Below are 26,863 nucleotides of genomic sequence, written 5' to 3' on the forward strand. Positions count from 1 at the left end.
CATGGTAAGCACACACACTGGGTCAGATGACAAAGGATTCCTGCACTCAGAAGATGTTTCTGCTTTATCTACCATGAACAGATAGCACAAAGCCTTGGGAAACCCTCTTGCTATCTCCTCCCTGGCTATCAGACAGAATAAGGCAGCCTTTAGGACAAAGCAAAACCGGGGAAGCTCTCCTCTAGTTTCAGTAGGTGTTATCTGCTCTCTACCCTCCCTTGGTAATTCCCTGGGTGCAAAATATGCACAGAACTGCGATAATACAAGCACGAGAAGCAGACTGTATGTGTAAAACAGATATAACAAATGTAACACACGCTTTCAAATCCAAGTTTTATAGTGGGTTGATTTTCCACTGGAGATGGGTGAAATAAAGCCTGTTCAGCACAATTAGTGTAAAGAGCGATGCCCAGTGAGCTGTGCACCAGAGTGGAGCATGCAGATTAAAAAGCAGATTTTTATTCTGTATTTTAGTGCCAAGTTCACTTGCTTCTGCTCCTCTCCACTATAAAGATCACATTGCAATTCACAATCCTTATAAATAAATATAAGTACACACAGACACCATGTCATTTACGTGCAGAACTGGCCAAGGCAGTTCCCCAGCCTCACATGTCTTTTTTACTGACGACCTCTCCAGTGGAATGATATTCACCCATGTTTTGGGTCGTTTCTCTTTGTCTGTTTGGTTTTGGAGAAGATGGCAAAATGAAGAAAGAAAAAAGAAAAGTATACTCGCCTCCAGGATCTGCTGGGTTTTGATCTGATCACAGTTCTCTTCAATTGCCATTAATAAACTTCACTTAGCAAGATGGATTAAAGGAAAAGAGCAACCCCAGGTTTTAGTGATTTAAAGCACGAGGGACACAGATATAATGGCTTCAGAGGAACCCAGCCTAGGGCTAAAGTCTGACTTAACTCTCCTGTGGGTGCTGCAGACAAGATGAAAGGCAGTGTCTCAGCGGAAGGTCCCCGAGCCAGCACGAAGCAGGATGGATGTGGGAAGGCATGGGAGCAATTTGCTCTGGAGCTCTCCTTGCTGCACTTCCAGAAAAAGGCAGTGTGCACCCATTCTTTTGGAATCCAGTGCTTACCACAGCTTGTGTGCATGCAGCAGAGGGGCCTGTCTGCATCAGCCAGCTGAACAGATTATACCAACGAGATCCACACAGGAACTGTCAAAAAGTTTCCCTACTCTGTTGCTATCTTTTGTGAAGTAGGCAGAAAATGCTCCCAAACAAGAAGGATTTACCCTGTAGGAGAGTACTTGGAATCTTCCAAAAGCCATAATGAAAATGTTTGTGTTTCCATCCAAGAATGGCATTGGCAGTAGTTGAAGGTAACTAAACATACTGCCCATTGGCCACACAAATTTCTTCTTTGCAACAATTTCAGAGAAACAAACCCCTGTCTATAACCCAGACACTGTGTTGTGCAACAGCAATTTGTGGGGTTAACTTCTACCCTGCTCTGAGTGCGCTGCAACAGGAGTTACAGCCACTGTGCTTTGTTCAGGATCTCTCAGATGCTCTGTGGTTCCATTTCATTACCTCATAATTTCTAAGAATTATCCTGTTTACTGTGAAGGGATGAGGGAGCTGGACTGCACACTCAGTAGTTTCTCCAGCAGAGACACCACCTTTCCAGGATCACCACCCAACCCTTGATTACATGGCTTATCTTTACAGGACTGTAACTACCACTGCCGAGTTCTCAACTGCTCGTTTTAACTCACTTCCTGAAGGGGATAACTCCATCTGAATTTTCAACCAGATATTCTCTCTCTGGCTCCAATCTCCCGGTGCTTCCACCTCCCACAGTCGCTTCTGCTCCTCCGGATAAGCCTGCAGGAATTTCTGGCAAACTGAAGAGGAGAAACGAAGGAGTAAAGGTACAAATGAGTGAAAAGTACAGGTGAAGAGGAAGAGTATTCTATCCCAGAAATTCTCTCAGACCAATTTTCCTTAGTTCCTTTGGAAAGCTTTTCTCATTTCCTCCTCTATGTCTTAGCTGGGGGTTTTAGTAAAAGTCTACGTGGAATGGCCTGAACAGGCACGAGTGAATCCTGTTCCTCTGCTTCAGTCTAGATTATCTGCTTATGAGTGATGGGTGTACTGAGCACTGATTATCAATATAACTCGGGGAAACAATCAAAGTTAGGTTTGCTTCAGTTATCAAACTGAAATACGTGTCTTCCTTGAGATGTCTGCAGCATCTGCACACGTCCTGTTGTGGGACAAACGGTTCAAAAAGTTCAAAGGGGATTTTTAAACTTTCTTCAACCACCATCTTATCAGTTCCATCAACTGCATTAAGACATCAACCTGTAAACAACAAAATTATTGTCACAGTCTGTCCACTGCAGTTCCCCATACTACGGAATGGGTAGTTTATCTTCAATATTCAGTTGAGTTTAACAATGGGATGTCAAAATAAGACCCTCATGTACGTAAACATTTGCCTTGCAGTAATGAGCAGCTCGTGGGTGTTAATTTTAACCAAGGATATCCCAACGAAATTAATCATTTCAATAAAAGCTGCTGAAAGTAACATCTATACCAAAATACAGGTCTCTGCTAAATGGTTTTTTACTTTCTTTTAGGTTTCTACAGCACCTTAAATACCAAGCTGGTAAAACTGTCCAGTTTCAGAGATCTCTGCAGAGATTTAGAGTAAAAGGTTGCGTTCATTTATCAAAGTATGAGAATGTGGTTCCAATGAAATTAAAAACAGACAGTGACTTCAATATGCTCAAAAATTAACTTACACTATTGGTATTTTTATAAGAGAAAACCTAATTAAAACATGATGCAAGTCAAATTTATTCACTATTAGCTCTAAATTGAGACGAAAGCTCATGTTAACAAATAAAAAATGCAGCTTTCTCATCCATGGTGCCTAAAGCTCTGACATCTGCCATAGGAAAAATGGATATTACTGGGAGAAGAGAAGGAATGTTGTCAACACTACCCCTTCCTGAATTTAGAAGTATAAGTACCTGCTGGGGTGCATTTGTATACTTTCAATGGTACATGATAACCAAGAGATAAAACAGACAGAGCCAACATTTTGTTGATACTTATTAGGAAATGACTGTAAAGTTGTAAGTCAATCAAAGCATCTGCCCAAAAATTTAGGTAAAGACCACAGAAAGCAACTTCAGTAAAGAAATGATTTTCTAAATAAAAGAGTTTTATAAAGAATGTGAGCACAGATATTTTCCATGAGTTTTGTCAGCAAAACCAGAACTTTGACCTAAAGACAGAGAAGACATGTAACTACTTTGTGATCTTTTAAAAGTGACAAATGTTCAAAGACAGTCAATACAACACAAGTACTGATGTGACTGGATGACTGAGCAGAGCCTGAGTATTTGGCTTATTAAATGTAATTTCTTACAAATGCAGGATCTACTAGAGCATTATGTGCATAGTGTGGGCTTGACATCTTATGATTCTTTTCCCTCTGGTGTCAACTAAAATGTGCAAGTCCCTGTCTAGGGCAATGACATAGTTCTAAGCAAGTGAGATAAGAACACAGAAATGTCAAACAGGCAGTATGAGTTTTATGCTTCTCGTTGTCTTACATAAATATTGGCCTACCTTTCCACAGGAAATTCCAGATGTCTCTGGAAAAGTAACCAGTTGCACCCACAGAACAGCTCGGTTCAGACAAGGGCACTGAACTCTTACACAGTGAAGACAATCTTACCAAGACCATATTGAAAATTATACATTATACATGACCCTTACCTAACGTGTCCACATCAAACCATTTACCTTGATACATGGCAGCAGAAATAGGGCAGCTGATCCCCAAGGCATCCTCAGCCAGGAAAGACTGACAGAAATCACGCAGCATTTTCATCCCCAGGCCACCTCTTCTGCACTTTCTCCGGACAAATATAGTATCCAACACTGGCAGCAAGTAACACTGACTGGTTGTCCCATCACACAGGCTCCCTGAAAGTAGAAAGGTAAAAAAACCCACGAATTTGCTAACAAAACTGGTAACTGCTGTGTGATTCTAGCCACAGATACTGCCCTGGTACCTCTCCACAGGCTGGGAGGATGATCCCAACAGAACTGCACTTGCACAAACAGTAAAGCACTTTCCAACAGGAAAAAAAAAACCTGGGAAACGTAACAGGGAAGCAAATGACTTCCCAAAGTGGAGGAACCATGTCTGAGAAAGCACCAAGCAGAATGCAAGCAATAAAACTCACAGCAGCAGCTTAGGTTCAACCTCACACTGCAGCACACAAAAGTCACATCTCTGTAGGAAAAGGAGTACATTAATTAAGGCATTTGGGTATAAAGCCCTGAACAACTGAGTGGTGCACTTCAAGAAAGCACTATTAAGAGCTCCTCTTTAAGCCACTCCATTTCTACTGAGTGGTAGTTTATCACAAATGCTTCTACAGTCCATTGCTTGAACTACCACCACCAGGGTTAAATCAGGGGTTTCACTCAAGGACAGTCCTTGCTAATAAACACATTAAGTCAGTCAACTGAAATCACGGGGACATGACTTAATGCTCTACATGTGGACAAAATACAGACTCAAAAATAACCCTCCAAAGTACTAAAACTCAGTTCCCAGTGGAAATTGTCAAAAAAAGAAAAAAAAAAAAAAGAATTAGAACTAAGGGATTTATTTTGCAATCACGAATGGTAAACTCAAACTGGAGTCAAGAGAAAGTTGATTAAGAACAGACATTCAGGGTCCAAAATGTCAGTGTTCACCCTAAACAACCTAGGGTCCTATTGCAGAAGGTGCATTAGCAATTCACTGAACAACTTCCATTCAGTGCAAAACACCATAAAAACAGAACCTTCAACTACTTTACAGCATAAGCACTCAACCCTGAACTGAATGACCAACATCAGTTCACCAACTACCTACCTATAGGATAAGGTCAGCATAGAAACCTCTCACTCTAATTACTTTCACTTTTAGAAAATATTTATGAAAATTTTATGATGCTTCTATCTGGGTACACGTCAGTTCAAATACAAATGGATGGCCCAGCCTTTATAACAGAAAAAGATTACATTTTCATACCTTGTTGCTTAAATCTCATCTAGACCTCCTTGTTTTTCTTTCCTACTACTTACTAGTGGACCACTCGGTCTAGTTCTCAGTGTCTTGAGACGTGAAACTTTCATCACTTCACTAAGGCCTATTTCACAGTTTCACTATCTTCTATTAAATGGCTGTTCCTAAATCCCACCATTAGACTTTTACTTAATAGATCCATTTTTTCTTTATCTCATTGCCTAACTGTCTTACACTGAGATCTACTACTGCTCCTTGAGTTGGTGTCTAATACCTTTTGCTGATACCCACCAGGCCTGACTTTAATTACTCTCTTTTCTGGGATGCCAATTCAGCCCAGAACACATGATTATATTTAATTCTAGGCACTGATTTGTCAGGGCTGTAGCTGTTCATTTAGCAACAATCCACATCACACGTACTGAGCCCATACAACAAGAGTATGGAGCTGCATAACCACCCATTCACATCCAGGCTTGGTTCACTCCTGCCTAATCGAAGTGCATGCTTAAATTCAAACACATGTTCCAGCACATTGTTGGAAAAGGCTGGGTTGTGGTGGTGTTTATAACCTTCCAATATTTGTAACACATGAGGGGTAGTCAGTCTTTTTCTTCGTGAGCCAAAAAATGGAGTATATCCCCGGTCCCATTGTTAGCTGCCAACCCAGCAGAGATGCTGGATCCCAGCAGAGTTGCACCATACGTTCGAAGAAAGGCCCAAACTTTTCCTCACAAAGTCTTTAAGAATTCCTGCATGTTGCAAGTGTCCTTATAAGTTTATTATTATCTCATATAGTCTGCCTCCTATAAATCCTGCCAAGACTGCTGTGCAGCAGTCCCAGGAGCTGCGTGATTTATGTCGGTGCTCCTAATTTTGTGTTGAGAAGACGACAAAAACTTGTCATGTCTAAAGGCACTGTAAATAAAAGAAACCATGAAGCCATTCCTCACCTTGTCCCTGGGAAACATATTAGGAGAGTCGTAGCCCACAGGCATTTGAAATAAAATAAACAAACCAACCAACAGTTAGGAACAAAGGCCACTTTGTCCCCAGTTCCCATCCAATGGCACAGGGGTTACTCTAAGCTGATGGTGGCCCAGAGGTGACCACTGGGCTCTCACCCATCTGGTTGAGAGGTTTGTTTCTTTGTTGGAACACGCAAACAAACAAAGTCCTGAGGTGAGGCAGGAGACAAGGGCACTGCTGATGGAGATGGGAAGCATTCGTGCAGTCTGCCCTCTGCAAGCCTTTGATCTCTCTGGTTAGGTCACGAGTGCCAAATGACCAACTTGGGAGCCAGCAAAATGGCAAACAGATATTACCCGGGCAGGAAAGCAGACAGCCATTAGCATTCCCAAAGAGCCACAAACCAGAAAAAAAAAAACAGCAATCTGGTCCCCACATCCAACAGACCCAAACAAAACAAGGTTGTGCACACTGACTGTTTTCCTGCTGGACAAGCTGGCTTGGCACACACATGTTTGGACAGGCCCCGAGCAGGCCGGGTGCTTGTGCAAAGGGTGGAGAATATTCCTGCAGAGTAGAACCCAAGGTCAACCCATTGTGTGAGCCTGTATGTGAGAGAAGGGGAACAAAGGTTCTGGCTTCAATAAAATTAAATGAATTCATGTCTTGACTGGTATGTAGTCATTTCATTTTTATTACAGCCAGAACCTTCAATCTGCCTCAGAAATGCACATTAAAAATATTATTGCTAGCAAACAGAGGGAGACAAAAGCAATTACCCAACAAGATTCCAGCTAATTGTCTGTCAGGTTAACTTCAATTCTGATTTATTTTTTTTCTAAAAGAAAGGTATGTAATCAGTGAAAAATAAAGTCCTGTTATCTTTTTTAAGGATCTATTTCTAGAGAAAGCACCTGGGCCACCAAGGTATCAAAAGAAATCTGCAAAGGCTTGTAAGAAGAAAGGCGTGAAATGGATTTTTGCCTGGGGAGCCACTTCCAAAGACCATCTCTAAGGCTCTGGGGTAAAAAAAAAAGCAGAGATTGAGGCAGGGTTGCTTTGCTGCCGACTCTATGTCAGCTCAAGAGCTTTCGTAGTCAGGTTTTGCCGAACTCTGCCTTGCAGAGCATCTCTAAAGAATGAATGAGAAGCCAGGAACGCATTTACTCCTGATTCAAGTGCATGTTTTACAGCCTTCTCGGAGGACTCCATTTGGTTAAGGCTGGTTTGATTCACATCACAGGGAACACCATCCTTCTCCACACTTCTACTGCTAAGGGTTTGTCAGGAAGGAAGGGACAAGCTTTGACAACCTGACTCCTTGGCCTGATCCACAGCTGGGCAGCTCCTGTGTGTTACAGAAACAGTAATATATATAAGAGTAGGGAAAAAAAAAGATGTATATAAAAAAGGGATTTTGTTCTGTTTTGTTCTTAAAGGGACTGAGACATTCCTGGCTCATTGCACCCTCCAGCTTCCTCACTGATTTATTTGCAGCATGAATATTCTACGTTCTCCTGACATTTACGTGAAGGTGGTATAAAAGCCCATTTTCAGTAATTACTTGTCCTCAGTAAATAAAAAAAAGGAAAACTTCCAGGGAATTACATGGTCTCGCAGCACAAAAAGCAGTGTCAGTAACCGTGGCAATTAATCCAACATCACTACACAAAACACATTCTTTTTGAGGTTTTCACGCAGATTTAGAGCGTGAAGTAAATACTTCAAACAATACAAAACAGATCTCAAAAACTCAAGTATCTGTAGGAAGGCTTTCTGCAAAATATTTCATTTTCAGGTTGCTGTCTGCAGAGAAAGGTGCAGGAGCAGGGAACTGTCATTTCCTGTTGTACCTTTAAGTAGCTTCATTTAGTGAGGTCTAACTCCTCAGCTGTCTGATATGGAGGCTGCTGACATAGATAAAATTGGAGACATTTATCTTGGCACGTGACAAAGTGTCTTATCAGCCTCATTAGTGGCTTAGTACATCTCATCAATCTTTAGTATACCCAGTGGTAAATGCTGCGTGCCTGTCATTGGACAGGAATAGGCACATACCAGAGAGGGTAAGCTGATGATCTGTGTAGTCATGAATAAATTTTGCTTTAATAAAGGTGTCTAATGCTCAGGAAAAGTGATAGCCTTGAAGAATGAGTCTTCTGTTTATCTACACAACAGGTGCAGGATGGCCAGTGCCAGTAGTTGCCAAATTGTCTCAAAACCTTGACTTGCACTTACTGCACCTCTGAGCAAGGCGGGTGCTTGAGACCATCTGTCCCTCCTTAGCTGGACTATTAAAAAAGAGATCCAGTTAAGGATGTTCATAAGATGGATGGGAGCAAGGAACTGGACCAAAATTACCAAGTTCCCTTTGTACAGGCCACCTAGGAACTGGCAAATGGAAATGACTTTTACAATAGTGCCAAGACAGTTAATTGGAATCACTGAAGTTCACTGGAAATTTAGTTTGCATAACGGCACATTAAATCTGTCGTAAAGATAGAACAGACTCCCCTCCTTGGTCACCATTCCTGTGATTCACTCAGAAGACTTATGTTTGAAACAGCCAGGCTCCACAGCCCAGTTCTGCCTTATTTGGCTCCACTGAAGCATGTTTTTTGTCATGCTGTAGATAATGGAAAATTCACAGATGAGAAATACAGTTGAAAACAACATCAATACGAGAGTCTCAATTATCGAGAAAATAAAACTACAAAGAAAGGCCAGGTAATTGCAGAGCATAAAAATAAAGGGAATCAGAATCACACGGTGGGCACAGAGGTAAATAATTTCTTCCTAGGATCAGAAGCTGTAACAGAGGCCCAGCACAACATGAAGTCCTGTAGTTAAACCCACCCCTGCTAAATGTTCTGATGAGGGCAGTAAAAACAAAAAGACATTACATTATGATTTAAAAAATGAAATTAAAAAAAAAAAATCCAACCCAACCATGTGAAATACAACTTCTAAGTGAAGATATTTATCTTAGTCTCTTTTGGGCCTAATAAATCCAGGGCTCTTCTAAAAACTAGAGAGAATGGGATCAGCCAGAGCATGGCTGGTATGAAATTGAAATCACAGAACTTCAGAAAGAGGAATTATTTTCTAAATGCGTACATCAAATTGCAAAAAGCAGCAAAAACAATCAGTTTCAAGCTTCCCGAAAAGGCTTTGGCAAAAGACTGCAGTAATTTGTGACACAGGCCAAAAACTAACAAATATAGCTGCCCAGAGAAAAAAAAACACTGGCAAGAAAAGGCAGATGCTGACAAAGCTGGACTTGAAGGATTTGTATTTTATGTGGACCTGGTTTAAAACCAAACTCTGACTCTCAACTTACTCAGAAACAGTTTCAACTTGGCTAATACTCCACCCATAACAGACTACTGTGCACATTTATTTTACTGAAGCATGAATCATTACAGCCCATACAAGTGTTTCTTTCCAAAAGCTTTGCTCAGGAATATTTACTGACTTAAAGGAAAATGTACTATGGCAATGAAGTGTTTGCCATTACAAACCAGTTCATCAGCATGATCACAGATAAAGGAGCCAAGGCTCCTTTATCATGGGCTGAGTCCTGATTCACCACTGATGGTACAGCAGCACTGTCATGGTGCTGTACGAGCCACACCTCTCTGTGAATAAGGATTTCTCCACCCCAAAGAAGCTGAGGATCAGAACATCTTATTGCTGCTGGCCTTTGGGACTAGCAGAGAAGGCACCTTCACGCTGGTAACCATCTCTCTGCATTCCTCTGGAATCCAGAGCAAACCATCTCTGAAGCTGTTTCTTATTCTCCCATTTTGGAGGGATGGCTACTGAGCACTGACTTGGACAACACATTTTACTTCCAAAGATCTCAACGTCTCTGGATTTAAGCTGCTGGTACCAAGATGAATCAAACACCCACTGGTAACCAGCTCCTACATGGGGGTACACACACTCAGCTGCATACCTGGAGTTCTTCTAACGAAGGCTCTTCCACTCCAGCCTGGTTAACAGCAACGTACCTGCACCAGTACAAACCCTCTGTTTAACAAAAGACCTTCACTAAAGCTTATCAAGTATAATTAAAGAACTAAAATACATTTTGTTTCTTTTCTATGCTAGTTCATCAATCAGTGATGGAATCAATTAATCACCATCCTTTAAACTGAGAGTACCACCAGACAAACTATTCCAGGACTGATCTAGTGCACACACACCTTCCTCTACACAATCCAGCCACTGCTCCTTCCACATCCAAGGAGCTTTCCACTTCTTTCCACCACCCACTCTCAACACACTGTTTTTCCACTGAGAACTGCCCTCCTTTTCCAGATATCATTCTTTCCAGGACGCAGCCCTCCATTCTGTGGATTAGGCCCTCCATTCTTTGTTCCTAGACGTACGACCTTCTACTTGGCTGCATTAAAGCCCATTTTATTGGGATAAGCCACTACCTCAGCCTGCTCATTGTAACTGAGAAGAGGCTTTGGAACCACCGTGTTTAAATGAAAAGTCATATGGATGGCTTCCAAATTCTGGGAGGGTTTGTTCCCCAGATTAATTCTGAGAGAGATTTCATATAAAAATGTAAATGAGAGCCAGGATTATTTATACTGAAAGATAAACAAAAGGATTACATTTGGAGCTATTGGGAACCAATGGAAATGTGTCTCTGAAACGACCTTACCTTTCATCTTGACCGAGTAAAAGGCAACAGCCTCGCCGTTCCTCCAGAGTATCTTGGCACGCTCGGTGGCAGAGTGAGGTAGAAAGAATGCATCATTAGCTGAGCTCCCTTCCAGCATTCCAAAAATAATGTAGTTGAGAACAAAGAGGACAATCCTTTCTGCAAATGTCTGGACCTTAGAGAACAAACAAAAACAGACCAAAGAAAAATGAGGCAGAGAATAGTATTTTGCATCTCATAAAAGAAGGTTTCAAAATCAAAAGAGGCTGGGAAGGAGGAGGTCAGGAAACACGTACACTTAATTTGGGGAAAATACCTCAAGAATTGGTTTAGCTAGAACAACAAAAACAGTTTTTCCCAATGTTTTACCCTCTATCCAGAGGGCATAGAATAATTTAGTAACTATTTATTTATAAAGCTTGACATATCTCCTGTTGTCACAGAGATGAATTCTAAAGCAGCAGGAGTAACTTGACTGTAGTCACAGCAAACCAGTCACAGATCTGGAACTGGGATCAAGGCAATCTAATCCTACCCAAAGGCAGAATAAAGATAGGATCCACTGTGTTGGCCTGGTCACCTATTACCTGTCTTGCACAGCATCAAAAAGCTTTAGTGGGCCAGGACCTTACTGAGGTAGACACCAAACAAAACAGAAAATAAACAGTCTGTCCCAAATATCTTATTATTCAGGTGTAACATGAATAATCAGTCTGTGCTGTGTTTCTTCCGAGACAACCAACAGGACAGGAGATGGAGGAATATAAAGCAACAAGATCACACTGGCCATCAAGATAAAAACTGGTGCCAACAAGCTTCACATGAATGCCGAGAAAGAAAATTGAGAATTTCCACAAATAATGACAATTTACCTCTCAGCAATGAGCTAGAAGGGGCAAGGTTTCTATTTTCAGATAATATTTTCATTCTCTGTTGATACAGCAGATGCTTGAAAGCCTCAAGGCCTGTGTCTGTGCTCCAAGTTCTATTCACAAGGATTTGGATCCCAAAATCCCTCCAATTCAGTTACCCACAAAAAGCCGACTTAATTCTGTCAGTAATTAAACTCTATGTGTGACAGATATTAGGGAAAGATGATCAAGAAATGGAATCATTCAGGACCAAAGATACAGAGGGTTGAGTAGGAAACAGAACTGTCTTAATAACCTCATGGCAACACAAAACTCAAATGCAGTAAGCATCTGACTTCTTAGCTGAAAACAGACTACAGGTTACCCAAATCTCTCAAATTATGCAACAGTAGCTCTATTCTACTAAAATAATTCATTTGGAAGAAGAATTATTGATACAGAAACTATTAAATAACAACCATTTCATAAAATGTATCAACATTATCAGCACTGTCCAAGGGAAAAAAAAAATCCTAACTAGCTAGATAAGACATTGCTCCAAAGGGTAGTAACACCTCCCACCAGACAGTCAGTCAAGCAACAATAACAAGAGAAATTATTGCTAGTGCAGTAATTCAGTTTATCTGATTATTCCTTTAGTAGGCAGTGAGGGTAAACTAAAAAAACAAAAGAAAACAAATCCCACAGATGACTCAAACTGCACGCAGAAAATTGTTTGGAGAGGGCTAAAGGTGCACGTCAATGTAATGGAGACGTGAAGTACTTGGTGAGCCCCAGATCCCACAGGTTATACAGCAGGAGCTGTAGGAGGCAAGAGACGAGTCCATATGATTGTTCTGGCTGGGGAGTTCCAGGGCAAAGGCAACTGTTTAAAATAGCATCCTCACCGAAAGGAGCCCATCTCTAGCAGGATCAGCCGTCCTCACCACGTCTTCAAGAGGCCACCAACGCCGGCCCAAATAAACTGCCAAAACTGCAACAAGAAGAAAGCAGGGGAACACGTTACCTGCGAACACAAAGGAGGTTCTGAACCTTTCCACCAGCAGCTACAGATCTACTTCTCCCTCCAGCTGGCTGCAGTGTGATCTGCTGTGAGACAGCAGAACAACTGTATTTCAGTTTCACCCCCACATCCCTCAGTCCCCATTTTCAGTCCCACACGAGGCACGAAGGGAAGGGAGATTCTCTCAGGAATTGATGTGACTTTGGTGTGACAACCTGTGTGCCACACAAATAAAGCACTTCCTGCATAATAGTAAGTTCAGTAGCAGAGTAGGTTTGAGTGGCATTTGGGACAGAGGAGCTACCTGGCTAAAGGTTACTGCTTTTGAAGGTTCTTTCAGACCTTTCCCTGCCCACACACATATATTTGCATATATCTGAGTGATAATATTTGTTTTCATGCAAGTCAAACACAAAAGTTCTCATATCTGCTTTATCAAACAGCTATGTGATTGAATTTCTCTCTCTCTGTACCTCTGGAGCACAAACTCCTAAATCACGGACAGATATTCAGAGAGGTTCAAAATGCATACAGAGAGGTTTCTATCAACAAAGGACAGAAAATACACACATAAATAAGACACACTTTGCCCTGCAGCAAAAGCGTATGATAAACCTACATAAGTCAAGTCCTCACGTAGGTGGCCATGCAAAACTTGCACCCCATTTCTTCCCATCCTTCCTCAGTTTTTCACATATGCAGGAACAAGTACTTAAACCCTACTCCTACATGTTCATCTACAGAATTTGTTGCCTGCCAATAGAGTTACAAGAAAAATACTGAAGCAGCAACAGCGACGCTGAAATTACTCCCAAGCCTTGTTAAGTAAGAGAAGTTCTGACACGGGGTCATTTCAAAGGGTAGAGAAAAGATTTTAAGGGTTTAGATGAGGTTTTAGAATAAACACAGAAGTCCCATCATTTATGACCCCAAACCCATCAAAGAAAATATTTCAGCAAAAAGAACTTCTATTATCTGTACAGCGGTGACATTCACCTCAAGAAAGCACATGGCCACGATTTCAGGATTGCTCAGGAACACCAGTTATCTTTACTGTGTTCCAATAGGGCAGCTAACATCCCCAATTTTAGATTAAAAGATAATATCAAATAAGCGAGTATGTTGCAAAGAACAGCACAGGGTTCACACCTCGAGTCCTAAGAGAGCTCCATCAGCTGGCTCTCTAACCCACCCAACAAGGGACAAACAAAAGAAAGGTCAAACCCACCTGTGAGTTAAGAGACAAATTCACAGACCAGGAAGTGAAATGATTTTGAGGACAGGGTTCATCATTTACCTGTTTTAGCCCCAGGTTATACAAATGTCACTGATGCACACAGGTTGGTTCCCCTTTTTGCTTCAGCCCCTATTGCTCCCCCCGGCTTTAAGGCTTAGCTAACTTATATTCCAAATGAATTATTAAAGCGTGTGCCAGAAAGCATCACACTTTGTGCACTGGGTTAGCAAGGAAGGAGCGCTGCACGCAAGGGCAGATGCCTGTTTATAGCACCAGACTCAATTCATTAAATATTATGCACTTACTTGCATGGGAGTTTCATACCCTTTGTGTGATGGATTCAATCTGTTCCCTCAAACCCTTCCCTCTGCTTTCAAATGCAGCAGCCACTGCTCCATTACACATCCATGAAACATGCAGCTACAAAGGGAGCTGAGTCACACAAAGGGGACATCACAGGCCAAATGCTGACTTTAATGAGAGCTGCACAGAGGTTTGGCACACAGCTCAGACATACAAGACACACAGTAAAGGTCAGAGAAGTTTAAAAAGGCTTTGAGGAAAACAGGAAGATGCATAACCATGTTGGAAGGAGTTACTTTTATAGAACATTTACTGTGCTATTCAATAATTTAAATGTGTGGAAGGGAACACTAGTTGACATAGCAACTGTCACATCACATTACTTGAGCAACCTTATCTATATGGATGCCTTCCTTGAAGGAAAAACATTTCTCCAGATTTCACACAAACATATGTACTTCGCTTTTTGTTATCATTTTTCAAGTCAACATCTGGTCTGCAGTTAAATCCATCCATGCTTCCCCATACCCTCATTTTCATTTTATAATCAACTTTTGAGGAGCACTATTTCAAATGCAAACATGATTTGTGAGACCACATGTTCCTTCTCTCTCCTCTCCCAGCCCTGCTGTTCTTTCCAAGATGTTGGGTTACGTTCACCTGATCATGAGAGCCTGAGTTGTTGCCAACACACATCACCTGAACCCTGTGAATCACGATGTACGTGATTACAGTGACCTTGCAACCGTAGGACTTGATGTGTTTGATCTTGCAGTTGCAAGACCAAGGTGAAGTGGATCAAGTCCAGAGCATTTCAGGTCACAATTAATGCCGTTTACACATGCTCAGGTGGGTGGTTTGCCCTGTGAGCCCCAGCTTGCTAAACCTCAGGACTTGCATCACTTGCAGTCAGACAGACAGGGTGTTGCAAGAAGCACACGATTCCCCAGCACAGGGGCATTGGAACCCAGTCCTGAGCTGAATTAGGCACTGAGAATAATGCAATTGTGATTATGAAATGTCTCCTTCTGCTAGGCAAACATGGATCCCTTCCCAACTGAGGCCTGGATTATATTTTTACTTCCAAATGTTCCCACACTGGTGTGCAACTATTTGAATGAAATGTGCACATCAGGACTCTACACAGAGAGTAAAGAAATAAAAATAAGGCAACATCCAGCTCGCTCCTTCTTTTTCCCCTGCCTTATCTGAACTGCTGAAACACATCCCTCAGTCCCAAACTAAATAAAGGCAACAATATATAGGAGAGATGTAATTTGAGTTTAATAAATACAGAATGTACCACTTCTTTATCTCAGATAAAGTCATCTTTAGCTTAATTTTGGCAGTATTTCAAACTGATGGCATACTTAGAGAGGTTGCTTTTGCCAGATTTCCATGTTGGAAATATGCAGTTCCATGCAACCAGGCCAAGGTGAGCTCTGATACTGGAGCAAGTTCACAGATCCTACATCAAACTGTGTTCTGCAGCTGGGTCCTGTCTTTAAAATGGAATGAGAGCATTTTCCCCTCTTTCCTAAGAGTTTTATCTCAGTAAATATGCTAAAGCTTGGGAGGCAGGCAGATGCTGCAGGAATGGCAGCCGCTCAAGTACCTCAGATTATCTCTCCTGCAACCAGCTACATTTTCTTCTATAATTCAAGTTTTACTCAGTGATTTGTTGCAAATGTCTTGTGATAAATGTTCCAAGGCATCTAACAGTTTTTGTGAATTATTATATACAGCATACAGAAAATGCCACAATAAGGTATGTTTATTTAGTGTTATAAAGATGTTAATCACCCATGTTATGCTCTGTAGGCTCTTACAATACAATTTACATTCTCATAAAAATATCTATACAGATATACTAACAGAACACAGCACTCAGCCCATCAAAAATAAATTAAAAATGCTTCCAACCAAGACCAAGTCCTATGGAAAAGCTGCCATACCCATTTTCTCTTTGAAATATGCAGATCATTTCAGACCACAAGCTACACATCAACTTCTGGACAACCCACGTGATCAAGATCATCAGATATAAATCTCAGTGGTGGAATACACCCTTCTTTAACCCATGTTCAAGAATTAAATGCCATCAAACTGAAACACAGTACATGGAGACAACCAGGATATCTGCTTCTAGAAGCAACCTGGGTATGAAAGAAAAGTAAAATGCAGAGGCAGTGGACAGGTAGCGAAAGAGAAGAGATCAACATACACACAAACACCCCAGCAAGGCTTTGGAGAACTCATCTAAAGAAAACAAAAAATCACGTCAAATTTGATGCGTGTAGGAAGGCTGGCCACGTGTTTATAGCATATGAAATCCAGAAACAGAAAACTTCCAGTAAAATCCTTTAAATCGTACTTTTAGCAGGAAATATTAAAAGTCAGGTGATGTGGGCCTCGTTTAAATAATCAGACTTACTGATCTGTTTCTGTGACTGTGGGTTGGTAACTTAAGCTGAGGTTTTGCAAGGGGGTCACAGCAGTCAGTCAGTCAGGCTGTTGTTTATAATACAATAAGGTGTTTATTCTGCCAGGTTTAAGCTTTTAATGAGGACAGCTATCATGTAATTTAGGCTCCAACATGGACTTGTTTGACTCGTTCCTGTGAGAAATCATTTGCTTTGTGTGCATGTATCTCATTAATACTTGTTGTTCCTAATACTATGAGATCATTTAACTGGAGAGCTGTGCTAAATGCACTTTCACCCACATTTATTTAATAATTCTTTATTTTTGCCTTGTAGTTACCGATCCCAATTCCTCTTGTGCAGCCTGAACTAACTCACTGCTGTTTTCAACTCCATTCCTTTGAATATGAGTCAGGAGGTGTGAACAACTGCACTCAGAGCAAGTCTGGCCTCCAGTGAAGACATTTCTCTCCTTTATCACACCAGTGCCTGTCTCTCTTCAGGAAAATATTAATGGAATATATAAATTAATGGCAGGAAGGGAAGTCAACATCAACAGTTCTAGAGGGACCAGAAAGTCTTCTGACCACACCTGTAACTTGGGAAGGTCTCCCACCTTCAGCTGTGTGAATCACAATCCATTAGCAAACATCCAACTGGAATCGTATGCAGGAGCTGGGAAACTGCAGAGTTCACCTCCAGCCACAGATGATTTTAATCTGCTTTTTGTTCTTCTGAAGAAATTTCCTGGTTATGGGGTTTGGACTGAACAATGAACACACACTTACAGCAACAGAACCTGTTCTAGGAGTGCAAGATCGTTACCTGCCACACTTCAGAACTGAACACGGAGTGCCAAACTCTGTGCCTTGCCTTTGTTCTGTTATTAAGAATACTGGCTAGTAAGGCCTTTCAGGCATAATTTATGGCTTATCCTTTAAAAGAAAGTATACTTTTAATGGCAGATGTCATTCATTTGCTGCCACATTTGGAAGCTGAAAGTTTAAGAAGTTTCACGTATTCTGCATTTCCTCAGTGACACAGTGGGTCAATGCAAAGGTTCGTGTCTCCATTGAAGATGTTCCAAAAATTCCATAGCCCACTGCTTCACAACAGCTCCAACACTCCTCATTTAATCTATGCACCAGTAGGTACTCCTCACACACCAGTACTGGAAATAAAAGGCAATTAAACCTACGACTGAAGACAATATCATAAATAAAAAATACAATTTCATAGCTGTATTTTACTGCTTAAGGATTTCAGAATTCTATCCAAACTATAATGCACATCATCATGAATTAGAAAAATATTACCCCAATTGAATAAAGTCAGAAAGAATAACAGATTTATCCAAAATGATTTTTCAGCTACCAGCAGAGAATTTATGCACAGAATTTAAAAGCCCTGATTGTCAATTCTTCCTTCTAATCAGCAGCCCACTGACACAAATCCTTGACAGGTAAACTGAATCCACTTCATATTCAAAACAAAACCCAGAATATTTAAATATACAAACAAACAGATGATCACAAAAGTAAAGAAAGTACAACTACTCAAATTTCAAAATATTTTGACCAATTCTAACCTGTCTCTTTATCCTTTGGATCAGTTAACAGCAACAGTTTGGAAGTAGGATTATTTCGGTAGAGAGGGACAAAACACACACAGGAATCTTCAAGTTTAACCTAAAAAACAAACAAGCCCTGTAGCTGTTTGTACTGCAAAGCTCACCAGAAGTATTTCATGTATCAGATGCACTTACGACACGTTTTATTGACATGCAGGGTATAAACTTAGCTCAACACCCTCTCAATCCTCAACTTCAAGGCATTGAAACATATGTAATACTCTAATATTATCCATAAGTAATGTTAATTTAAAAGAAATCGAGCCACTGAAGTTAGTGCAGCCCTTAATGCTGACTTGCTGTGGTTAGTCCATAACCTGGCTTTGAACAGTTCCACGCAGACAAATGGTGTTATGAAAGTCCAGACACATCAAATGAAAACAAATACAACTTGCACTTCTTGCAGCATCCTCCAGCTGAGCACTTGTGGTGTTTTGCAAACAATGAATTAAGCCTCGGGGCACAGGGAGTATCAAAGAATTAGGGCAGTGCCTGGGCAGTTTATCTGCGAGGCACAGGGAGGGTGGATAATTGGCACAAGGTGGTTAAGTTGAAGGCAAAGCTAAAATCAAAATGCAGCTCTCAAGCTTTCGGTCTTAGACTAAACTTCTACATGATGTGACACATAAACACCAAATTACTGTGCTCAAACAGCTCTATATGCATAGAAATGACGATTTCCATATGAATATTGCAAATGCTGTCATGTAAGTTTAGGTACAGGCAAAGAGTGTGCATGACTTAGCACAGTATGTACTGTACTTTCCAAAATCTGGTCCATTGTGTATGTGTGGGTGTGCCTCTCTCTCTAATTGCACCCATTTGTCAGTTTGCTATGAAACTCCAATCATTCATGTGATACATTTAATATTTCTTGGTGCATGGAAGGAGTATGAATATGGATTATTCAGATAACAACTTTAAGCTGAAACCACTGTTCGCCGGTTTGTGAGTGCCAGAATCTTGGAATCATCTCTGCAAACACTGGACTCCAGGAAAAAAAAACCTGAAAACTGCTTGAAAACTGCATTCACGAGCTTGCCCAAATCTCAGTACGTTCTGGGGATTCAGTCACTCTTTGCGTGCTTCAAACAGAACAGCATCAATGTCACCGTGGCACCTGGGAGCATTACCATAATTAAAAGGCCAGGACTGCTTCCAATGCTGTTATTTTGTTTGATAAGGTAATGTGCACTTTCACAGGTGTGAACAACAGCAGCAGGAGCCAAGCATAGCTCTGTGCGTGGCTGCTGCCAACGTGCTCCCATCCTGGCTTGCAACAATCCTGGCTATTTGTGTCCTGGATGCCTGACCGAGCCATACCAAAAAGAAGTTCTGTGACCCGAGCAAGGGGGACTGACAGCCACTTAACTCCTGCTAAATAATTATTCACACTTGCCGGTCCTGCCACTTGAAACCTGCTTTCACTCAGATGCACAGGGGGAAAAAAGAAAGCTTGGTAATGCAGTATTCGAACAGCAAAATCCTCATCCTTCAGGGCTGCAGGTATAGAACAGAGATTGTCAGCTGGGATGTTCACCGGGAATGGGAGCTTTACCTTATTACATTTAATTCATTTTTAATTACAAAATACCAACATTCTTTGAGCTATTTGTTATAGAGTATAAGGAAAAAGACAATACAGCAAGAACATTAGCATTACTTGTGCCCTTGACTAGCTGTCTGAGTGCAGATTAGATTAGACCTGAATTAAATGAATGCAAAGAGAAATGTGTTGCTATGAGACTCAAATCAGTCATGTGATACTCTTAAGGGTTGGTGACAAGCCACAAAAGCAAAGAGAGTAGTGAATCAAAAGCCAGAAGTCCACCTTTAACTGCTCTCCCCGTGAGTAGCTACTGCAGGAACACCCACAGCACTGCTCGGGATTTTAACTTCCCTCTCATCTAAAGGATCAGTAAATGAGCTTCCCAAAGTATAACCAGGCACAAAAGGTCAAGCTAAGGACACTGAAGCCCTAAACAGGGGGATCTTTGCATTTTCAGATCTGTTTGTATTTAACCCTACAAGGTCCACTAGAGGGCATTAAAAGAGTATTTAAACCCAGTTACATTCCCAGCTCAAAGCCGAAGCTGAACCCACCTGGAGCAGCATTTTCTGGAACCTATTACATACTGTATTCCTAAACTGCAGAAAACCCACAGTATTCCAAACATTTATTTCACCTCATCCAATTCCTGCTTTTACAGTACAATAACAGGTAGCCCAGCACACCTTTTATGATCTAGCATGAAAGGTTTCATAGGCTGACTGAAGTAAAAATTTTTAATAGGCCTGTTCAGTCACCTCCATTTCCCCCAGGTGGCTTAGGAGTGGACCCTAAAGCATCGGCACCTGTAGGATTCATGCTGATCAGAATTCCTTTGGGAGAACCCATACTCAAAATTATCAATAGAAGTATTGGAAAGAATGGAAACAAACAATGGGCTGTATCACAATACTTTTGGTCCAGTCCTGTAAGGATGCAGGTCAAGGTGCAAAGTTCACCTAAGTACTCCAAACCCTCTTCCAGACATGCAGTTTAAGCTCATCTCCCATTTACAGCATGCAGACTATGAAATAATGCAGGATTTGCTGATTTTAAGAGATCTGCAATCCAGCCACACCAGTTTACCCCTGTTCACAGACAACGAGCACAACCAACGAACTAATTTCCAAGTATCAAACTTGCAGTATGAAGAACACCAGCCTACTACCTCTTGTCCTCCAGGGATGGAAAAAACAGCAGGAGTGGGCAATGATTTCTTCAAGAGTTTTTCATAGTATGTTTGAGCATCTCCTTGCAGAACCTCTGGATCTTCTGCTATTGTATCGACCAAGTAAAGGCAACCTATAGTTAAAACAAAACACAAGGTGTTTTGACCTTTTAAATGAACTAAGAAGCATGAGTTTCAAACCCCCAGTTTCCCCAGGAGCTGCTTGGTGTAGCTGGGGCCTTAATGATCTCATTAGAGCCTTTTGGATAATCCTAGTCTAAAACAGTAATGCTGGCAAAAAATTACCTGTATGTTATTTAACTCTTGACATGCAATTTTACAAAGATCTGTGACAGCATCAAATCACATTTGTCTCCTTTGAATTCAACAAGCAGAGTCTCAAACTTCTCTACGTATAAGTAAATTGCTTTAAAGCTGGAAGAGGGGAAAAAGCTTCAAAACAGAGCCCAAGTGTAAGTACTGTCCAAAAATGTAACAGGGAAAGAATTCCTAGGATTCCTCTCTTTCTTGGAAGTCTGCCCCTTTATGGGTCAGTCCATGGTCCGTTGTAGATCATTAGGTTTTTATTTCTCTTTTTTTAACTTCAATTGGGCACTTTCACATCAACAAAAGAATGTAAAAAATATTAAAATACTTACAACACACATAAGACTTCCCAAAATAGTAACATCCTGTTTTATGCAACAGAACTTTTAATCCACGTGATTCAATGCTGAAGGGTTATTTGCTGATTGCGTGCACACAAAAATCTCACACATGTGATGCCTGTTCCTGAAGAACCAATAACCTCCTTCTGATCTAACAAACCTGTCTGGGGGCTCATCACCAGCCCAAGACAAAGAACATAAAGAAATGTGCTGCTGTCCCAACGGTGTCCTGCCAGTCTTCTATCACAGGAAGGAAATAATTTCAGTTTAAGGGGCTTTCAATCAACCAGCTGCACCTGCAGCTCTTGTAAGCCCAAAACTGAGGACAAAATCTTCTCCCACACTGCTGCAGTTGGAATCTGAGTTCTGAATGCTCCATTTTTAATCATGGATTGGCCTCACACAGCAGCTCCTGTGGTTCAAGTTAAATGTGAAAGAACTGCACAGTAAGAGCAAATTAAATGGCTGAGACAACAAAGAGCCTTATAAGAACCATTGCAAGAATATCTGCATCAAGATCCAGAAACTATGAATCATAAAAGGACCATATTGAAAACGATACCTTTCCACATAAAAGTAGGAGTGAGGGACTTGTAGTGCCAGTTCAGACTACTCATCCATGGTCCCACCATTCTCCCTCCAGCAGTGATCTGCATCTGATTCCTCTGCAAAAGGGTAAGGAACTGCAGCTGATAATTCACCACTACCCAGCGCTGCTTAAAATGCTTTAAACACTATTTTCCTGCCCTTTGCAGGCAATCAGCTTCTATCCTGAGGCTTGACAGCAAAGCTATGTAGTCAGAATGCTGAACAGAAGCTACTCTGTAAATGAGTTTCATGGTATGTTTGTGTGTGACAAAATGGGAGAGAAAAGAGCATTGCAACACTGGCAAGTTGGGTCACATTATAAAATCCCAGGCAGTGCTTAGGAGGGTTTCTTCTGCAGAAAGCGTGTACTGTGCAACACCACCAAGCAAAGAAGTCATGTGAGGAGAGAAAATAAAGATTATTATTAAAAACTTTGGTAATTCACAAAAGCAAATTTACCAGTAAATTAATTCTTTGCAGAAGAGCAGCACGCAAGGCTTAAGTTTAGCACAAAGCGAAATATTTGCCATGCTAATAAACACTGTTCATGAGGAGCAGCTCACAAGGCTCCCTCCTGCCACGGCTCAGCCAGTGCAGCTTCACAGCACAATCATCTTCTCTGCTCCCTGAACAAAGCAAGTGGCGCCTTCAGAGTTACATGAACCTCCTGGTACAGAATATGCTGGTGCTCTCAGGCAACAGTGACCATCTGAAGGACAAAATCAGGTTACAGATTAGATATTGAGGCCTGAGGGAAAACTTCTGATGAACTTTCCAGCAGTACAGCTTTGCACAGGAGGAATCTTTTTCTCTTAAGTATGTTTTTAGATTTGTCTTTCCTGAGTAACACATTGAAAAGGCCCAAGTGAGTCAGGAGCACATATCCAATAAGAGGGAAATCAAAAACTTTTTTGGGAAGAAAATGAGTGTCCCAGCCTCTGTGCGTCAGGGGAGGAGGGAGACTGAGGTTCCTTTAGGAACAATAGGGAGCAGAAGGTCTCACTTCAGGTCCCCTGGAGTGTCCTCAAGAAGTCAGTGGAGCTAAGGGTGGCTTTGGTGATCATCTCCCCAAACCTGCACACACATGCACATACCACTCACACTGTTCAGCTGCAACAGGCAGAAGAAAAGTCACTTGAATTTTTTTTTTAATTAACTAATGTGTTTCCCAGTTTTTCCCAGTACAAAGTGACAAGATAACACTTGCACTGGTATGTCCCTTTTACATGTTTTTTTTGTATACAGAAACATGAAAACCCCCTCAAAGTCTAAACATAACTACTGTTATTAAGCATTTGACTAAATCAATAATAATTGCTATCTACCAGGGTGTTACAAAGGTTCCTAAAGCAAATGCAAAATAATTTAACTCCACTTTAAAATGAAAGCAGTGCTGATCACCCGTGAGTTCTTCAGTGTGAGGACCCTACCAGCATCTTGGGATAGCAAAATGACGAAGTAAAAATGACAGCCTTGGAGTGACAGGATTTTATTTGAATTTGCTCTTACCCAGCAGCAACAAAAGAGCACATGGCGGCAGGCAGTGCCAGGACCCTGCCAGCACTCCCTGGACAGGCACTGCTCACAAAGGGTTACCCTGAGCAGGGGAAGGAGTCATAAAAGGGGCCTCTCTCTTGCAGCCACAGAGGAGGGACCAGAAACCATAAGGAGGGTAAATTTAGAATGGGAGGCCTCCTGCATGAGAGGGATTCCTGACAGTGCCACTGCAGAGGCTCAGACCTTTAACAGCCAGAGCTGGTAAACAAGGTCAGGGCACCACCGGGCGAAGGGTTCACAGACAGACACTGACAGGGCTTTGTCTCTCCCAGGGCATCCAGGGCAGAGGAGGTGGAAGGGTGTGCAATTCCACCGGGAAAAAACTACCTAGAGGGAAATAAATGAGAAGTTCTAAGGAGCAGTTTTCCATTTCAAGCATGCAGAATAGATTTTAAAGCAAAAAAAAAAAAAAGCAGTGCATCTGCTTCTCCTCTCTTTTGTTTCCATGGAGCAGCCTGGGCCACGTTCTCAAGCGAGGATGTGCAAGAACATCTCCTCTCACTACAGTGATCTGTCATCAATTTGACTGAGAATCTGATTTTTAAAGTGAAAAGCTACAGCTTAAACCAGCTATAAAAACAAGCAGCACTGCCCACAGCACTCAGTCATCTTTAGGAGATTTTACCCTCCAGCACCTTTAAGCAACTCAGCCTAAAATATCATGCAACTCTGACAATAAGGCATAAACCAAGATCCCTCTTTCAGTCCTGATCCCTAAACTCAGCTTTTTCTATACCCACTGCTATTCCACCTCTGATCTCCTCCAGAACAGAGAGCTGAACTTAATGGGGGTTTCATTAAGTGGACAAATATCCTCCTTGACAGGTTAAAGTACAAATTTTACATCACTTAGGAGCCAAAAAAATCAGTATGTGGGAATCCATATATATCTAATTAACATGCATATGGTCTGCATCAGGTAGATAAATAACAAATGCAATCACAAAATGAGAGACAATACTTTAAATTCGAAATAATTTTTGTAGATTAAAGACAGACCTCCATCATTACAGATTCAGCACGAATTTCTTTCTACCAGATAAAGTAAGCAGGAAATATTTTTCCATGGGCAAAAGAATTTATTCTCAACACAACAGAAAACACATGGTGCGCACAGCTGCATGTGAAATTCAACAAGTGAAACTACAGACTGCTGAAACACCTGAAGGTAAAGGACATGCTTCCATTTAATCAGATATTCTGAAGATTCTTCTGGATGATCCTTTTATATCCCCTGCAACTAAACCCTGTGCCATAACAGGAAGAATTTAACTAGAACATAGATAACCACACAGTTACCTCATTAATATAATGCTACAGCAATTCAAATCACCATTACACCCCTCAAGCTCTCTTTCACTAGACCAGTCATCCTAATCTATGTATTACTTTCACTATTTTGCCACCATCTAACAAACCAGTTACAACTGGGACAATCAACTCTGTCTCATTACAAAGATGCTTTAAATACCCATTCAAGTTTCAAATTAGTAGGTACTGCCAATGCACTTGTTATTTTTGACCATAAAGCCAATGCACAATTTATTAAACAAGAGGTATTTCACAGAATCATGGAATGGTTTGGACTGGAAAGGATTGTAAAGATCATCCTGTTCCAATGCCCTGCCATGGGCAGGGACACCTTCCACGAGACCAGGTTACTCTAAGCTCCATCCAATCTGGACACTTCCAGGGATGAGGGATATTTGCTTCCACTGTTAAGAATTTTCCATTCCTGCATTTATGTGTAGCTAATTAATACTGTTTCCTTAAGCCAACAAAGTTGGGGGTGCAGTTTTTGCCAGCCCAGACACACCACTGGGTTGATCAGCACACACTGAGGTATTGCTGGCACTCCCAGGATAGGAGGACTTGTTGAAATGCCCATTCCAGAGATTTGTAAGGGCACTCAGGATGCAGCCAGATTGTAAAGCAAAATACATCAACCTCACCGTAGATGAACCATGAAAAGTGTTATGTCTGAAGTGAATTAATCATTTATCCTACAACTACTTTTTCATGTTCTACAAACACAGAGGAGGATACTACATGCATCCATTAGGAACTGTATGTTTACAGAAGAGCCATCAGTCACCACAGGATTTGTATCTGGACTTTGTACATTCGTGCAAATCTGTGCTTCATTTCCCATGTAAAAACATGAAAAACACCTCAGATTTCTCATGGTGAAAAAACAAGATAGATAAAAAGAATTCAACATTTCTAACTTTCAAGTTTCGTTATTCTTTATTCAGTTTTGCCATGTCTAATGCTCGCAAGAGCAGCACTGGCTTTGTTCGCTGGCTTTATTTTCATGCCAATATATTTCACAATAACAAAAAAAAACAACCCCAAAAAAAACAACTTCAGCAGGTTTTGAGTGTTTCTGACAGCATTGTGAGGGTTTTTTTGTCCAAGAAATATTTTCCCTTTTTTTGTTTTTTTTTTTAAATCAAAACCCACTTTGCAAAATGAGACAAACACGTGCACCACGACAAACTGACAGTATATAGTGTCAATATTTAGGAGAGAGTGTTCTGGTAATTAAACCACTCAACTGAGCCCAGAACTCTTTTAAGATTTATTCTTAACACAGGTGTGTTTTTGTGGCCTTTACCAAATCACTCCATCATCTGACTGGTTTCTTATCAGTCAAGTGTGTGTCTTATCCACCATTTCAAAAAGGTGTGACCTCCTTATCAGTGTCACAACATAAAAAGACAAAGATGTAACAGAAATTGTTCTCTGTTCTCCTGTGGACTGTCCCTGCCACACCAGGGCAGCACAACCAGGACAATGTTTAGGATCCAATGATAAGGGTTTTTTGCCCTCCCAAATCAAACTGAACCCGTAACTGAAGTGCTGTCCTTTCCCCTCTGTGTTCAACAGCAGAGCTTCCCATCAGCTCCCCTCCTTTCCTTCCCATGCGCTTGAACAGCTCTGTGCATGTGGTTACCATTAGGCATCCATGTTTGTTTAACCTTCCAAAGGAAGGAAGAGGTCTCTGGCACGTTCCCGGGAGCACACGCGGAACCCGACTCTCATATCCTGGATTTAATTGAGCAAATACACGTCAAAAACCCAAGTGCCAGTGCAAGTGAAACCTCAGTATCATAACAAAGTGTGGTGGAAACGGAGCCAGTGGGCAAGGCCGTGGCGT

At 41.3% G+C, this 26,863-nt stretch overlaps 1 protein-coding gene across 4 annotated transcripts in view; it reads right to left on the bottom strand.

Annotated features, from left to right (window-relative positions):
- FAM169B (family with sequence similarity 169 member B) overlaps positions 1-26,863 on the bottom strand; it is a 41,904-nt gene that overhangs the window by 3,028 nt on the left and 12,013 nt on the right. For 2 of the 4 annotated variants that reach the window (XM_027877979.1, XM_027877980.1), the window contains 7 exons: positions 24,866-24,950; positions 20,891-21,024; positions 18,132-18,231; positions 12,465-12,550; positions 10,706-10,880; positions 3,780-3,962; positions 1,736-1,864 (listed from right to left, as the gene is read on the bottom strand). In XM_027877979.1, the coding sequence (XP_027733780.1) occupies positions 1,736-1,864; positions 3,780-3,962; positions 10,706-10,880; positions 12,465-12,550; positions 18,132-18,231; positions 20,891-21,024; positions 24,866-24,890 (832 nt within the window). In that variant the 5' untranslated portion in view covers positions 24,891-24,950. The remainder of the gene's footprint in view (positions 1-1,735; positions 1,865-3,779; positions 3,963-10,705; positions 10,881-12,464; positions 12,551-18,131; positions 18,232-20,890; positions 21,025-24,865; positions 24,951-26,863) is intronic. The other 2 variants (XM_027877977.1, XM_027877981.1) reach the window with 2 other exon arrangements.

Source organism: Empidonax traillii, unplaced genomic scaffold (assembly GCF_003031625.1).
Source record: "Empidonax traillii isolate 1590-97213 ecotype Southwest subspecies unplaced genomic scaffold, ASM303162v1 scaffold36:size2505666, whole genome shotgun sequence".
Lineage (NCBI taxonomy): Eukaryota > Metazoa > Chordata > Aves > Passeriformes > Tyrannidae > Empidonax > Empidonax traillii.